Source organism: Polypterus senegalus, chromosome 16, assembly GCF_016835505.1.
Source record: "Polypterus senegalus isolate Bchr_013 chromosome 16, ASM1683550v1, whole genome shotgun sequence".
Classification (NCBI taxonomy): domain Eukaryota; kingdom Metazoa; phylum Chordata; class Cladistia; order Polypteriformes; family Polypteridae; genus Polypterus; species Polypterus senegalus.
Genome location: NC_053169.1, coordinates 102,457,180 through 102,473,467, shown reverse-complemented (window position 1 = coordinate 102,473,467; position 16,288 = coordinate 102,457,180). Strand labels below are relative to the sequence as shown.

The window sequence follows — 16,288 nt, the reverse complement described above, 5'->3', positions numbered from 1 at the left end:
TTTCTTCTAAAGAACATTTTTTAGAAATCAAAACCTTGAAATTAAGTAAAATAATCCTGCCACAGCCAATTTATACATTTACAGCTTTGCTAATATTAAAAACTTACCTGCCAACAACATTTAAATGAACATATATTAAAATTCTCAAATCCACCCATACAGGTTCAGGTTCAATCTTCATATCACAGAGTGCAAGAAGGGAACTGACTGTGGATGGACAGCCAGTTTGGGTCAGGACCCTCTCCCTCTCACGCTCTCTCACACACACACACACACCTTCTAACCTAACATGCAGGGCCTCTGCATTCAATTATACCGCCAAAGGCAAGGCATGAGATAATACAATTAATTTATAAACAATATGCATTATGATACGCGGTTCATAAAGGTCATGTGAAAAAACAATTTCCTCACAGGAATTAATAAAGGATATCAAATGAGAATAAAAAAATACACAAAGTTACAGAACATCCTAGGCACAACAGGCAAAATCTATCTATCTATATCTATATCTATATCTATATCTATATCTATATCTATATATATATATAGATATATATATATATATATATATATATATATATATAGAGATAGAGATATAGAGATATAGAGATATAGAGATAGAGATATATATATATATATATATATATATATATAGATATATATAATATTATATAATATATATATAATTCACTAAGAAAAGACAACCATGGACAGAACGCCGGAAGGGGCGTGGATTCACTAAGCCGCTGACAAGTGAGACACCTATGGCACACGCAGGAAGGAGCCACGCCAACCAACTCCAAGACCATTGGATACAACGACAACTCGCAGGGCCACGTCCACCAACTCGGACATGACGACACAGAAAAAATGGCGTCATTTATATTCGTCTGTCGTAGAGGCCACATGCAGTGCAGGTCAGGTTAATGTCATGTGCATGTCATGCACCTCCGAGCTACGTTGACTGTTCATAGAGGCATGTTTCAGCAGCTTGTGAAACGGTTTGCGAGGGGTATCCCATGGGATCCTTAAAAAAATCCTTTACAACTGAGGTTAAAGCTCAATGAAGTAAGCAGTCTTTAAAAACCGAGTTTTCGGCTACAACACACGACCGCGTGCATAATAGCAAACTGTTTTACACGCTACATACAGCTATTCGCATCCGCGACAAACATGCGTCTTCTTAGATGCTCCTGCAGGAACACGGAAGACGTTTCCCTGCCCACCAACACTCCTTTTTCACCGGCCGGCATCTACGCAAAAACTCACCGACCACCCAGTTAGTCCCTTTCGTCTGTAGTAAGAGTCCACATGCACGTCTGAGCCACGTGGCGTTTGTTAGGCAGCGGGTTCACTATTGTGTTGTATTTTGCTCTCTCCAGAGTTCCATCTTTTCATTCACTTACTGTTGTATTCTCTCACAACCGTGTCTTTCCAGAAGTGTTTAGCATTCAATAAATAATTATGCATGAGATTGAGCGTGTGTCTACCTGGCGCAGAGAGGCGTGGGTAAGCCGTTGAACCCCATTCAGGCTGCAAACCGTGGAATTCCCACTAAGTGTGACTCATACGCTCCCACTAATTACGTTCCTACCCTTTGTACACACCCCCCTCCAACCTCGCTACTACTGTGGTCGGGTGTCTTGGTGAATTAGAACGACGACTCAAGTGACGAGTTGGAGGTGGGCACATGAGCGGGCAGTACATACTGAACGAGAATTCAGCAGACTAGCATGACGGAGGGAGCTGAATGGACGTCCTTCTCCTCTCCTCCCATTCCACACTCCGCGTCGTGCACCCCCATCCCTCCGTCTGGCTGGAGAAGGTGCGAGCGCAGTCCGCCAGTTTTCAGTCACAGACGATTGTGTGTAGGTTCGTTCCGTGCATTGTTACAATGTTGCTTTTCTTGCTGATTTATTACATTACCGATTTTTCAAATGTTAATTTTCTCCCTGTGCTTAAAAATCATTAAAAAATCGGCCTGATTATGCGGCGTATGGTACGCCGCGGGTTGGCTAGTAATAGATATTATTATTAAAAAAACAAAAAGAAATCAAACAAACACATGAAACAGGCATTAAAAACAATACAAATATATAAATCCTTCACCACTTCATTTTGACCAAAACAGGTACTTTTACTGAGTTTTGAGATGGCAAAATTGAATGCAAAATGAAACTTGACTGTGCTGCTCTTCTTTAAAGATTCCATAAATAGCGGGGCTCTTTTAAAACTCACTTCTATAAGCTAAAAGGCACCTGCCCTGTCTAACTAAAACACGCACAGAGCAAGCTTGGAACTTTTCACAGACATTTAACATGTGACTGACACCTTTGTAACATTCCAGAAATGAACAAAATTTGACAAAAATGACAATCACAATGAGATATGTGAAAAAAAATCTGGAACATTAACCACAATATCAGTTACGGACATGCAGCTTTGAAATTCCGATGCTCAGAAGCTCACAGTGCACTGAAGAAGTGCACACTGCAGTTCTGAGAAATCCAAAACTTTTCAAATGAAAACATTTTTTACAATTTTTAAAATGCAGTATATAAATCTGCCACTTGATATTTATTTCACTTGTTTGGTTCGTTCTTACCTCTCATTATTTGTTACTGTTTTGCTATTAAAATAAAAGTCTAGTTTGAAATAATGTGTCAATTTAAAATTTTTGTATTGGCTAGAACAATTAACCCTTCATTGCAATAACCACAAGCATGACTTAAGTTTAACAGTAATTGCATAGAATTGTGAGCCCAAGTCAGACTCAGGATGACATGAAATGATCTGCTTTACAGTGTTAAGTCTGAGTAACACTCAGTACAGTATTCTATTGTAAAATAACATTATGTGGCAAAAAATCATGAATATTTCTATGCATTCTGCCACTCTGGCAATGGAACAATATTCATGGATGGGGCAGAGCCTTCAACCAAAGCACATTGGTGTGTAAACAAGAAGCTACAATGACAGTTTTAGAACAAACTTAAACTGAACTATTTGTTAAATCAAACGATAGTGATGACGATGTGAATTGCTCACCTGGCGTTGACAGGCATAATGAAAGCAAGGCATACGGCACTGAACAACCAAACTGTGTTATATACCTGGTGAATTCAGTACTCGGAAGGGTCACTGTGGTGCAAATATGTGTGTAGCAAAAAGGCAAAATGATTGTGATCAGGTGGAAGGACAAGACAGACATTAGTCCCCCTAAATAATGCAGAAACTGCCTACGTTCATGTCAGAGGAAATGCGGAAGTCACTAAGCCTTGTAATAGCCTACAATAACACAAGGGGCACGCTGATTGTGCAGATTAAGTAGTGACATTCTACCGTCTCACACACACGAGCAAGAGAAAAACTATTCTAACAAAAGTGGACAAAGAAATATGCAATGCCAGGCTGTATTTTGGCGACTATTTCAAAACATTTCACGTAAAGGTTGTGTTCTAAATCTGCATCAGTACAGCAGTGGATGCTAGACACGCCTTTCCAACTGTATTGATGTTGATTTGTTTCTGTTACATTTAATAATTTTTTTTTCTTCTTAAAACTAATTCAAATTTTTTTATTATTTTTCAGGGGTAAGCATAACACTAAAGAAGCTACAAAGCTAAATTGCTACATTTTTCGTTTTCATTTCAAGCTTGAACAATATTACCTGTAAGCATAAAAGTGTCTTACTTAAAAACTAAAAACAAACCTTCAGAACTGCAATCTGATAAACTGTCAGCAAGAAAGTCAGAAAAAGGTTCAGCTGGGCCAATCAGTTCAGAGCCATCATGCACCTCTCCACCCTGAAATACAAACAGAGACGTGGCATTAATATAATATTTTGTGTATATTATCTCCCACGGAAAAGTCTGGACTTGATTTTACTGTATACTTTCTGATATTTTATAATGTTGGTCGTATAAGTCGAATGCAGAAAACTCACGCTACAGGTAAAAGGGATTATGATATGCTAATGCCCACCTGAGAGAGTAACCACGAAGCACACAGCCTTTTTTTCTATGTGGGTGTGGCAATGCACTGTATCAGCAGGTGCTCCTAACTTCTCTCTGTCTCGTGACCACATGGTAATACCCGAACTATTCCGAAGCAACTTTTACACTGTTTTGTCTTTTCTGTATCTCACACCCTCATACACCTTAATCGTCAGAGTATCCCTAGTCTACGATGAATCGTTCGATCAGAAGAAAATATGAAGCTGGTTTTAAATTAAACATCATTGAAGTAGCGATAGAAATTAGTAGCTGTGCTGCTGCAACAAAATTCAATGTGTCTGAGAAACTGGTGCGAGACAGGAGCAGACAAGAAGATGTAAAAAAAAAAAAAATTTCATTAAGTGTTGCATTTTTGAACGGGTGTACAAGCTGGGGTGTGATTTCATGCTTAATTTTTCAAGTTTCAAGACCCATCTCTCATACATATACATAGATATAAATAAATATTATATATATATATATATATATATATATATATATATATATATATATATATATATATATATATATAAATATATATATATATATATATATATATATATATATATATAGCTCAAAAGAATTAAAGGAACACTTTAACAGGGGCCATACAAAGTGCTGCGTACAATTTGGAGTTGCTGCAATTAAATTTTGGCAAAATGGACTAGCCTGCCACATCATTTTTTCACTCTGATTTTTGGGGCGTCTTTGAATTCAGGGCTCTGTAGGTTGATCATTTTCATTTCCATCAAACGATGTGGCATCCTTTCGCTCCTAACACATTACTCAGTCTATATCAGTATAGATATCCAGGAGGATTTCTTTTTCCCATTGAGATCTGATGTGTTTTCAAAGTGTTCCTTTAATTTTTTGAGCAGTTTATATATATATATATATATATATATATATATATATATATATATATATATATATATATATATATATATATATATATATATAATATAAATGGCAAAGCACTGACTGACTCACTCACTCACTCACTCACAGCAAACCTTCTGGCAATGACACATATTGATGTGCCATCCTGGAGAAGTTGGACTACCTGTGCAACCTCTGTAGGGTCCAGGTATCGCCTCATGCTACCAGTAGTGACACTGACTGTAGCCAAATGCAAAACTAGTGAAGAAACAGTCAGAAAAGATGAGGAGGGAAAAATGTCAGTGGCCTCCACCTGTTAAACCATTCCTGTTTTGGGGGTCATCTCATTGTTGCCCCTGTAGTGCATCTGTTGTTAATTTCATTAACACCACAGCAGCTGAAACTGATTAACAACCCCCTCTGCTACTTAACTAACCAGATTAATATCCCATAAGTTTCATTGACTTTATGCTATACTCTGATTAAAAAGTGTTCCTTTAATTCTTTTGAGCGATAGATAGATAGATAGATGTATATATATGACAGCAACACTCATAACAGTGACAATACTGTTATATATATATATATATATATACTGCTCCTCTGTCTGGAGATGATCCTGTTCAGTGGATTCTCCATGATTGACAGGAGCCTGCTCAGCGCCCGTCGCTCTGCCACGGATGTCAACCTGTCAAGCTCCGTGCCTACAATATAGCCTGCCTTCCTCACCAGTTTGTTTAGATGTGAAATGTCCTTGTTCTTTATGCTGCCTCCCCAGCACACCACCGCATAGAAGAGGGCACAGTGTATACTACATGGTGATTTTGCCATTATAACAATTTTAAGCCTACTCAATCGACTTTTGAGTCGACAGGTCAAAGGGTAGCAAAAGGCAGGGCACACTCAAACTAGGAGGAAAATTGCTGGGAAAAAAATGCCTACATAATCAAAGAGAATCTACAAATGCCAAACAGATAGGACTTTAGAACAATTTTTGATAAGAAAGGGCCATTCAGACCAACAAGCTCACCAGTCCAATTCACTTCTGTTCTCCACAATAACACAAAATCAAGAACGTCCTACTCTCTACCGCACTACTTAATCAATTCCATGCACCTGTGCTTCAGTTGCAAGACGTACAATTCAAACCATTAACATCAGATCCACTAGGCAGCATGGCTGTTATCTGCATCTCCATATTTAAAGCACAATTTCTGTCTGTTTCTTTTTAAGGCATAGCTTTGTGTTTGAAGTTACTGCCGTGAAAATGACACACAGGTACATCTCACCAGAAGTCATTTTTATTACCTTAGAGAGTTTTAGCCTTGCTCTGGCGGGGGCCTGGAATGAGTGCTTTGAAATTCAAAAGTGAAAACAGCAGAGAAATGGTGTTGTACAGATTGCAATGGTAATGTAAGAATTAGCACCCTAGTATTTAAGTGGGGAACTCGAGTTCGATTCTTGGCCATGACACTAGTTTGTTTTTTTTTTTTTTCTCCTCATGATTTTTCTGATGGTCTCAAACCAACCTGGGCAGTGCTATATAGAGTCCCGAGTTATTTACTGCAGTTTGAGATGGCATGCATAATCTCTCACCACTGCAGCAGCACAACCACCTGCCTTACACGGTTTCTGTGTTCTATCTGAAGCTGCATTCTGCTAAACTGTAGTCATTAACCCACAGAGTCAAATATTATAACAAATTGGGATCACCAACCACATTTAATCAAAACATAATTTTTCCAGCATTTTAAAATTTACAGTGGGCTTTTTAAAAGACTCCCAGGCAAAGGTGGGAAATGCAGCTGTAACTACATAAATAAAGCCAAGTTGGTGTCTGTTTGTTTCTCTCTGTTCTGGCAATGCTCATAAATGGCTGTACAGATTTTCATAAAAACTGGAGGAATACTCAGGGACAGTCCAATAGAACAGAGGCTATATGGTGCCATGATGTAGTGGTGGGTAGGCTTCGGTGAATCCGAAATCGGCTACAGCAAAATGTTTCATAACTCACAAGCCTACTGAAAAACAAATAATCCACAAAGAAAGAGAATTTAAAGACACCACCATTCTAAGTAGATGTGGATGTTCACCCCGCAGCAACAATAAAATTCATTCAAGATGACCAAAAGAACACCAGAACAAGGATCTCCAAGACTTTTTCATACCTTGAAAAAGTCATCAAAATGTTCGCTGTTGAAGAGAGCTGGAATATTTGCCGAAAACTGTAGAAGATCCTCTGAGCACTGCCGCCGCTCTTCAATTACAACTTCATCAAAGCGACCTGTAGTGTCAAAAGACAACGTGCATGAGTCGCAAAAAAAAAAAAAAGGACAACATAATACTAATACTTACTTAAATAAACAAACATGTATTTGATTTTAAGAGACAGAAATCTGTATGTTCACCCATAGTGACTGAATATAAATACTTAGGAACTAACCCAGATAACAATCTTAACTGGAATATTAATACATAAAAAATATTCTCTAAATGCAACCAACGCTTATTTCTCTTCCATAAACTCAAACTATTTAAAGTAGACAAGGACCCCATGTTGTCCTTTTATCGCAGTCTGTGATCACTTTCAGTTTCATTGCCTGGTTTAATAGTCTGACAAACCAAAACTCAAAAACGCTCCAGCAGATTACGAAGTACGCAGCTAAAGTTATTGGGACTGATGGAGATGATTTGACTAGCGTGTGTGTGTCAGAGGGCAGGTAATGCTCAAGAAACTTGAAGTCATCTCAACTGATGATGGCCATTCATTACATGTAGAACTAAACTTCAGTAAATCAGGAAGGAGAGTCATTTTGAAAACCCACACCAATCGCTCCAGGAGCTCCTTTCTTCCTGGTGCCATACGACTTTTCAATAAGAAATATCGGAGATAATGATTAAGGTTTTGATATATATATCCTGTAACCTTTTTTTTTTTTGGTGTAAATATGTATTATCTAACTGCCTTACCTTAACATGTCTTGTTCTATTTGTTTGTTTTATTTCATTGTATGTTATTAGATTTCATGTTTTCTTGTGTAAACTTGACTAAATAAAGAAACCTTAAACCTTCAGTTTAATCAGGGCTAGGAGGCCTTTTGTGTAAAGCCTTCCTCTAAATAAATTGAGCTTTCTGCCCCCAGCCTACAGACATGGTGTGTCTCAGCAGTATGAATGTACCCGAGTGTGCTTTCGATGGGCCGACTTCCAGTTTACTTTTTCCTTATACCCTATGCTACAACCTTGCATTGGAATGAGTGAACACAAAATGAATGGATGGCTCATGATATATCTTATTTTTCTGAAAAAAGAAAAAAAAAAAAACCTAAATGTATCAGTTGTGGTCTGTGTTGCAATGAAGGCAGTACTCAAAATGGAAGGAACAGAACATTCTTTTCAATTTGAGGTTAAACTATTCATTAATATTGTACAAACACTTGGTACATGAAATTCCATGTCTAATCCCAGCATGCGACAGTTAAGTAGAAGTCAAATTTAAAATTATGTGCAATGAAATTCTTACTTGCACCCACAGACTATCCACAGTAGATATCTCTCTCTAGATAGATAGATAGCATAGTTGGCAAGATAGGATAGATAGCATAGATAGATAGCATAGATAGACATCCATAATCCAACCCGCTATATCCTAACTACAGAGTCACGGGGGTCTGCTGGAGCCAATCCCAGCCAACACAGGGCGCAAGGCAGGAAACAAACCCCAGGCAGGGCGCCAGCCCACCGCAGGGCATACGCACACACGCAAACACACAGTACGGACAATTTAGGATCGCCAATGCACCTAACCTGCATGTCTTTGGACTGTGGGGGGAAACCGGAGCACCCAGAGGAAACTCACGCAGACATGGGGAGAACATGCAAACTCCACGCAGGGAGGACCCGGGAAGCAAACCCGGGTCTCTTAATTGTGAGGCAGCAGCGCTACCACTGTGCCACCATGCCGCCCTTGTTTAATATTGGAAATGAAATGTAACATCACAGAACAAATATTACAAACAAACAGTCAGGCAGTTACCAGCATAGAGAAGCTGTTGTGTAACCCTATGCCTCTAAATCTATGAATCTTAGTGCTAGACACGACTGTACAGGATGGCCATAGTCTTTCAAAGTGTGTCACACGTGTCCTGAACCGACTTCACCAACTAAATATGTGCAAAGCCTCCTACATTAAATGTTGGCTGTAATAAACAGATACAGCACACAACCGGCAAAACAAGGTCCAGTCATAAATGCTGAACTATCATCTTTGTATAGAGAATTTACAATTACATTTCAGAACATGCACTCATAAAGCCTAAGCTTGAAGATTGTTCAGAAAAAAAAGTCTGAATCAAGCTTTTAAAATCTCTGTGGTCCATGCCCCTGACATCTTGAAATACGCTACCAGGGCATCAGTTGCAACTTCTACCTTATTTTAATATCAATTTATATTAAAAACAAAGGATGCTCACACATTCAACTAAACATATTTTTCTGATTTAAGCTCAACCTGGTGTACAATGCGAGGACACAATGTAGCAGCCTTCAAGCTACCCATAAACAGAGTCGTGTAAAAGTGGCACGTTTGAAATTCATAAACTTGTAAAATATAAAAAAATCTTTCAAAAGGAGAATGTTGTTACTCAGTTATGATGGGTAGTGTTCAATAAATATAAAGCCCTCCAATGTGTTGTACACATCACAAGCCCATAAGTGGCTCTACTATAAAGAATCGCTTTCCCCATCCTTTGTGATTGGCGTCATAGCATCATCACATAAATCAATAAATTCATTGACTGATTATTGTGTAACTGTTGAATCAGGTAAATATCAAGTCAAGTATGTGTGTCTTACCAAAAACTTTTGCTTTGGCAAATGGTGGAAACAGTTCAGGTTGCCTATGGAGATTTTTATGGATCTGCCAAAGCTCCTTGTGCAACTTCCTAAAGTCACTGTACCTTTTCCAGACAATTACCTGAAATAAAAAATACAAACAGATTAATTGATGAATTAACATACTCTGTGTGTGTGTTTGTGTGTGTGTGTAAGAGACTTCTGCAGGGCCCAACAATAAGGAATATGGATCTGTGGATAATGCTCCTTTTAAACTATAATTTTAGACTTCAGTTAAAACAGAAACTTATTTTTAACAGGTATATCAGTTCTACTATCATATGCACATGCTGTTCTCACTATCATATTTATACCGTCACTTCTATAATTGTAAATTATTAAAAACATCCATTCAAGCCAGAAGCCAACGCTGGGCAGTGCGCGCTCCTATAAGCACCCATACTTACTGTTTCAAGCAAAACTGGAAATCGGCACTTTATCTCACATGCATAACTTTGGACCGAGTGCAGAAAGCACATGGGGACACGGGAAGAACATGCAGACGTCACAGACAGGCAGTAACCGCGTCTCTCAGCACAAAGCACTGCACTGTTTGTTGGCTTTTTAAAAAGGCACATGGCAAAAATGCACAGTTCACTTTAAAAGTGACCGTCTTACTAAAAGCAAATTGTAAAGTTTAATAATATTTTAGAAAAAATCATTAACTCTTTTTTCATAGTACATGGTTTTGATGATGTAATGTAAATCAGCTAGATTTTGGCGTTTTATTTAAAGAACGTTTTACCTCTTGAACATCTTCAGGGTTTTTTCTGGAGATAATCTGGAATTGAAAAGAAACAATACATCAGCACAATCTGCTGCAAAAAATAAATAAACAAACATTTCTAGAAATGTTACTTCATTCCCAAAAACATGCATTCTAAAATTTCCAAAAATACCAAATACCAAGAATTTTACTTTAAATATGCATCATGAGCTTGCTTGAAAATGCAGACCCAGTACAAGGCTTTGAGAGCTGCACTTGGCTGCAGATGTGCTGACACAGAGAACAATGCAGCCTGCCCGCGAGTGCCCTTCACACTACGGTACGGTACTGCCATGTCTGGGTGAGGTCTGCTTAACCCTTGTGGACCTTCACTACATGAAGGAAAGTACATTATGATTATTAATACTTCTTTAATGGAAAGGAAACTTCCATCATTTTACAAATTATTCAATTGGTTACCAGTGAAGAACGAACCTCACAGAGCTCACTTCACTGGGAGTTTTGCCGAAATCACAGAAATGTTTGTGAACTTTGTGAAATGCATTGAAGTTAATGGGGAAGGAGGAACTAAACTAGTTTTGAGTGACTTATGATTGTACAATGGTGTTTGAGTTGTCCCTCAGAGCTAGGGAAGCCTATTCCAACCATGCTGATTGATTAATTGTGGTCAAACATGTGACCTGAGCTGTGAGCATGCAGTGCCAACTACTGCGCCAACATGCCTCAAATGACAAAGAACACAGACAGAACAATAGCCATAAACAATATACAGCAAATGGCCACAAACCAGGAATAAGTAAAAATAAATATATTATTGCGCTCACAGAGTCCCACTCTTGTAACACCTTGACAACCCCATTGTTTGAAGGTGAAGCACTGGATACAACGGGAAAGGCTTTTTTTGTTTGTTTGTTTTTTTTTTTTGTTCCCGATCTTTGTGAAGATGCTTTGCACTTTTTTCTTCCTTGAAGGACACAGATAGTACTTTAATCAAATTCAACTTTCCTTTTCTAAATCCGTTTGCAAAACCCCAATAGCTTGAATCAAAGATTCTTTATAATGGCAGTGGGCTGCCTAAGCGACCGGCATTGCTGCAAGATGCATTTCTACTCTCAGCTCTGATGCACTCAGATCATCGGGTGGGGGGTTTCCGACTCCAGTTCACCAAGTGGGACCCCCATGGGTTTTGAAGGCATGGGTGAAAAAGTGGGTTACGGCATCAAAAAATGCTAAGAAAACGACGTATGAGAGGACATGTTATATCAGTGCAAAATGAGTCAAAAAAGTGAATGCATTTGCAAAGCCGCAAACAGTAAAACAATGAGAATGGTGAACAACTGACAAAACAGAAGTATTTCTTCACTTTACATAAATGCAAATCTAACACTGATGTACATTTCTTAATGCTCAATAAGACAAATAAAATGACATCTAATTAAATAAGAGATCAATTAAAGGTAAATCATGACTTGTTCAATGTGAAACCGATTGGAACACAAACCTGCTGCCCAGGACAGAACTTGAGAACCCGCCTTATGCCACTCTGGCATTGCCCAAGTGCAGTTGCGTGGCCATGGAAGCCAAGTCAAGAAGCTCCCGACGCACAGTTCTAGTGCTGATGTTGCTGATGAGGGGAGGCCATTTTTATGCCTCTGTGAAGTGATGTAGTCTGTCACTTCATGGCTGAGCTCTTGTTGTTCCTCAACACTTCCACTTCACAATAATAGATCTTACACTTGACTGGAGCACATCTAACAGGGCACAAACTTCATGTACTGACTTGTGGCAAAATGGCATCCAATGACAGTGCCACATTTAAAGTTATCGAGCTCTTCAGTACGACCCCATGTTTGTCAATGGAGATTGTGTAGCTACGTGCTCGTGTGTGCGGCTGTAATACTGGATACCAATAATTTGGAGAGGGTGTCTACATACTTTTGGTCATAAAGTGTATGTCAAGTGGTGTTCAGGTATCAGTGGACTACTCGTACTACCCTAGACATTTCAAAACCAAACTGGTCAGCAAGTCTGTGGAGCCAACACGTCAAATGACAGCACATGTCATCAACCACGGTGTATGCCAAAGCTACGAGACGCCAGTTGTTCACAAGCTGAAACAGCCATGAAAGGAACCAAGTTAAAGTGAAATCAGCAGATGTTATAGGCGTACCATTAACGATAAACTGGGCAGACAAGAGCGAGAAGTAATAATCATCAGGTGCTGTCACCCAAGCAGCTGCGGGGCTCAGCTACACTCGCGTGTTTAGACTTGCTTCAGATGAGCCTGACGGGACACTGCTCTGCTCACATTTCTTGGCAAGCAATCTGCAAGACTAGGGCTCCTGCGACTGAGGCCTGTCCCACCTATAGCATTTCTTTTTAGTCTTTTAAATCAAAGAGAAGAAGCAGCCCCGAAAGCATCACGTTTCCCCAAAGTTATTTATGAAAAAGTAGAAACAAATTATTTCAGTGTTTACCTGTGTTAGTGTTTCAGGTGATTTTACACACTTTTGAGCAGTAAATTAAAAAAAATGAAAGCCATTTAACTCAATCACGTAACATTATTTTCCACAAGACACATTTTTAATGGTCCATTATAGTTTTCTCGCTGTAATTAAATAAACACTATTTTATTTTAATGATAATTTGTTTTCATTTAATAATAGTTAAATCTATATTTAAAGCCAAACAGTTATTAATTGAAATGAACACCATTGGTTCATATGTTGTGGAGCTGAAGGGTTGTCGTTTCTTACTGTGTCAGCCAATGAGGCCTACAAAACTCCAACGTGCGAGTGGGACAGCAGAGCCAGGAATCGACACCGGGGACAGAAAGAAAAGAGAAAGCCACAGCTCGCTGCCAAAAAACATCCCCAGGCCTGCTTTGGTGGAGCCACATCAAGTTGTGCTACCATCACTTCATGTTAAGCTTGGAGTGATGAAGGAGTTTGTCAAAGCCCTATGAAAAGATGGAGCCCGTTTAATGCATTTGTGCCGAATGCTTCTGGGTTTGTCAGAAAATGGATTTCTGATGCAGAATTCAATGGTGCAATTAACAACGTGAAACGAGGCCTGGGTTATCATTCAATGACATAATTTCTAAGTTTGAGGAAAATAATACAGATAAAACTGTAAAGATAAAAAATGCGTTTGTTTTAAGGAATGGGGTCGTAATGCAAGTCTCAAAGGCACGTTTTTGGATTTTTTCCCCAAGCAGGGTGAAAGATTCAATTAGGATATCAAGGACAAGGACAGAAGGTAGCATGCTTAGGCGGAGTGGTGGCTCTTAGGCGAAGGATCTGCGCTCGTATCCCGAAGGTTGCAGGTTCGAATCCCTGTCTTACTCTGCTGAGCCCTTGAGCAAGGCCCTTAACCTTCAATTGCTCCAGGGGTGCTGTACAACCTGCACTCTGGCTGACCCTGCACTCTGACCCCAAGAGGTACGCGAAAAAGATGCATTTCACTGCGTGTTGTCCTGTATAACTATGTAGGTGACAAATAAATAAAGAATGGTGGACTACTGATAGACAACTCATTGAGACACCCCACAAAAAGGGGAAAATACGCAAAAGAAAAAACTAAGAAGTGACGAAAACCGAGAGGTTACGTGGACGCCAAGGAGTATTTCTGTTGCTTTCTTTACCTGTGTTTATTAATTAATTAATTAAAAACAATACTGCATACATAAATTGTGCAGCTTAAAAACATTTAATTACATTTTGTTCTTAAACATGACATAATGGAAACTTTACAATTATTTTTTATTGTGTTCATGAATGCAAATTAAAAAAAAAAAGTCAAAATAAGACTAAGCCGTGCTAATTTGACTTGTTCATAAGAAACAGAATGGTTTACTTCATGGCACTGAAGTTCATAATAAACACAAATAGTTGTACAACAACAACAACATTTATTTATATAGCACATTTTCATACAATCAGTAGCTCAAAGTGCTTTACATATTAAAGAATAGAAAAATGAAAGACACAATTATAAAACAAAATAAATCAACATTAACATCGAATAAGAGTAAGGTTCAATGGCCAGGGGGGGACAGAAAAAACAACAAAAAAAACTCCAGACGGCTGGAGAAAAAATAAATATCAAAACAAATATTAAAATGTGTGCTTTGGTTTAAAAAGTTTAAATATTCTCGACTGTAACTGAAATTTGTTATTTTGCACTCTGATTGAGGCTAATAGAAGGCTAGTAAAGGATCAAAAATGATGAACTTGAAATACAGTAGTCTAAAATGAAACCCCACACGCTTAGGTGTGAAATTTGGCATTTGGAACCTTCTAGGAGAGGCTCTTAGTGGGCTAGGACCACCAGTATAAAAAAAAGTATTAAAAATATTATCATAGTCAGGATTAGAAACCACAAATGATCGTAAAGCGACATTCCACGTGCCTACTTTACCCAGGCCTATTTTTTCAGAGTTTTGTAAAAAGGAGTAACTTCGACCCCTCGTATTAAATTACAGGGTCAGGTGATAAGACCTCCACAGCTTCAAGTCCTTCTGGTCATTTTTGCTGAAGGCCCCAATTAATTAACTCGTTATCATAAGTCTGTCATATTCCTGTGCAAAATTCGGCCCAAAAATACCCTAAAAAGTGGTGTCAAAGATATGGGGGACCGAGTCGGCCATGTATCATAAGAGGGGGTTTCTCAAACTAATTATTCAGGAGGTGTCGGACATAAAAACAAATCAATTGTTTAGAATGCAATATACTGTATATATTTTATTGAAAGGGAGATGTACAATGGTAAACATTGCATTTTTCCAACAACTAGAACAGGATTTAGCAAATGTTCAGCTCTGCACACACATTATGCTTCATACCAGCTGTTTAAACGGGCACCAGCTATGCCCACAATAGCAAGCATTAAAAAAAAAAAAAAGTGCAAAATGATTTTAAAAACCATCAGGATTACCAGAAGTGTGTATTCTGTACATATTGCTTGTACCAGGATCGAAGAAAACCGCAATGAAAGCCGTAAATATGAAGGTGCTGGGTGCTCCAAAATATGTAAAGAATTCAACCACTTAAATCAAACAAAATAGACCGAAATGAATGATCAGATGTAAAACAGACGGTGCCAAAAAAAAGCATACAGGAACGATATCTGCTCCCAATCAGATGGATTCGCACAATCTAAAGTGTGTACTCACTAATCCGCAAATGGCAGAAACAGACAATTCTGATCGCGCAAAAACATCAGCAGCAAAAGTAACGGCAAGCGTCAGAATGTCCGCGGCAGCTAAATTGTCGCTGCCCCATCACTCCAAGGGCGGTACAAACCATCATAACAAACCCAAACTGCACAAACCCATTCAAGATCAATAACGAAAGAAACGCCAGCGAATCAAAGCCTCACTAAAGCGAAACTATCCCGAAAGCTATGACGCACGACAGTTCTTGAAACACTTGGAGAAAATAAGGAACAAATGTATCCCTGGTTTAAAAAAACAACGTAGCGAATTAAAGACGTAAGGCGCTACATTCACTTAAGGCAAGCTGTTAACTCCCACCAAGCAGGCAAACAGGGGCAAAAAAAAGACTCGCGACTTACCCTGCCAGTTACTTTGTACACGGTGTATCCTTTCTGGTGTTTCTTTGGATCGCTCACAGTGTAGAATCGGGCAAATTCTCCTTTATCACGCTGGGATATCATTCTGCACCCAGCTGTGCCAGTGCATCCTCCTATAAGCTGTGTTGGTGGTAGCGGCGGCAGTCCGGAGCAGCGCATCCACTTCCGGACTATCCGCCGGCCCCCGTTCCGGAAAAAA

The 16,288-nt window shown here is 38.9% G+C and overlaps 1 protein-coding gene across 1 annotated transcript in view; it reads right to left on the bottom strand.

Annotated features, from left to right (window-relative positions):
- rps6kc1 (ribosomal protein S6 kinase polypeptide 1) overlaps positions 1-16,284 on the bottom strand; it is a 134,373-nt gene extending 118,089 nt beyond the window's left edge. Inside the window, exons 1-5 of the mRNA XM_039738095.1 lie at positions 16,072-16,284; positions 10,516-10,551; positions 9,732-9,852; positions 7,046-7,161; positions 3,716-3,809 (exon numbers count right to left, since the gene is read on the bottom strand). Coding sequence (XP_039594029.1) covers positions 3,716-3,809; positions 7,046-7,161; positions 9,732-9,852; positions 10,516-10,551; positions 16,072-16,248 — 544 coding nt within the window. The 5' untranslated portion in view covers positions 16,249-16,284. The remainder of the gene's footprint in view (positions 1-3,715; positions 3,810-7,045; positions 7,162-9,731; positions 9,853-10,515; positions 10,552-16,071) is intronic.
- Positions 16,285-16,288: the final 4 nt, after the last annotated feature.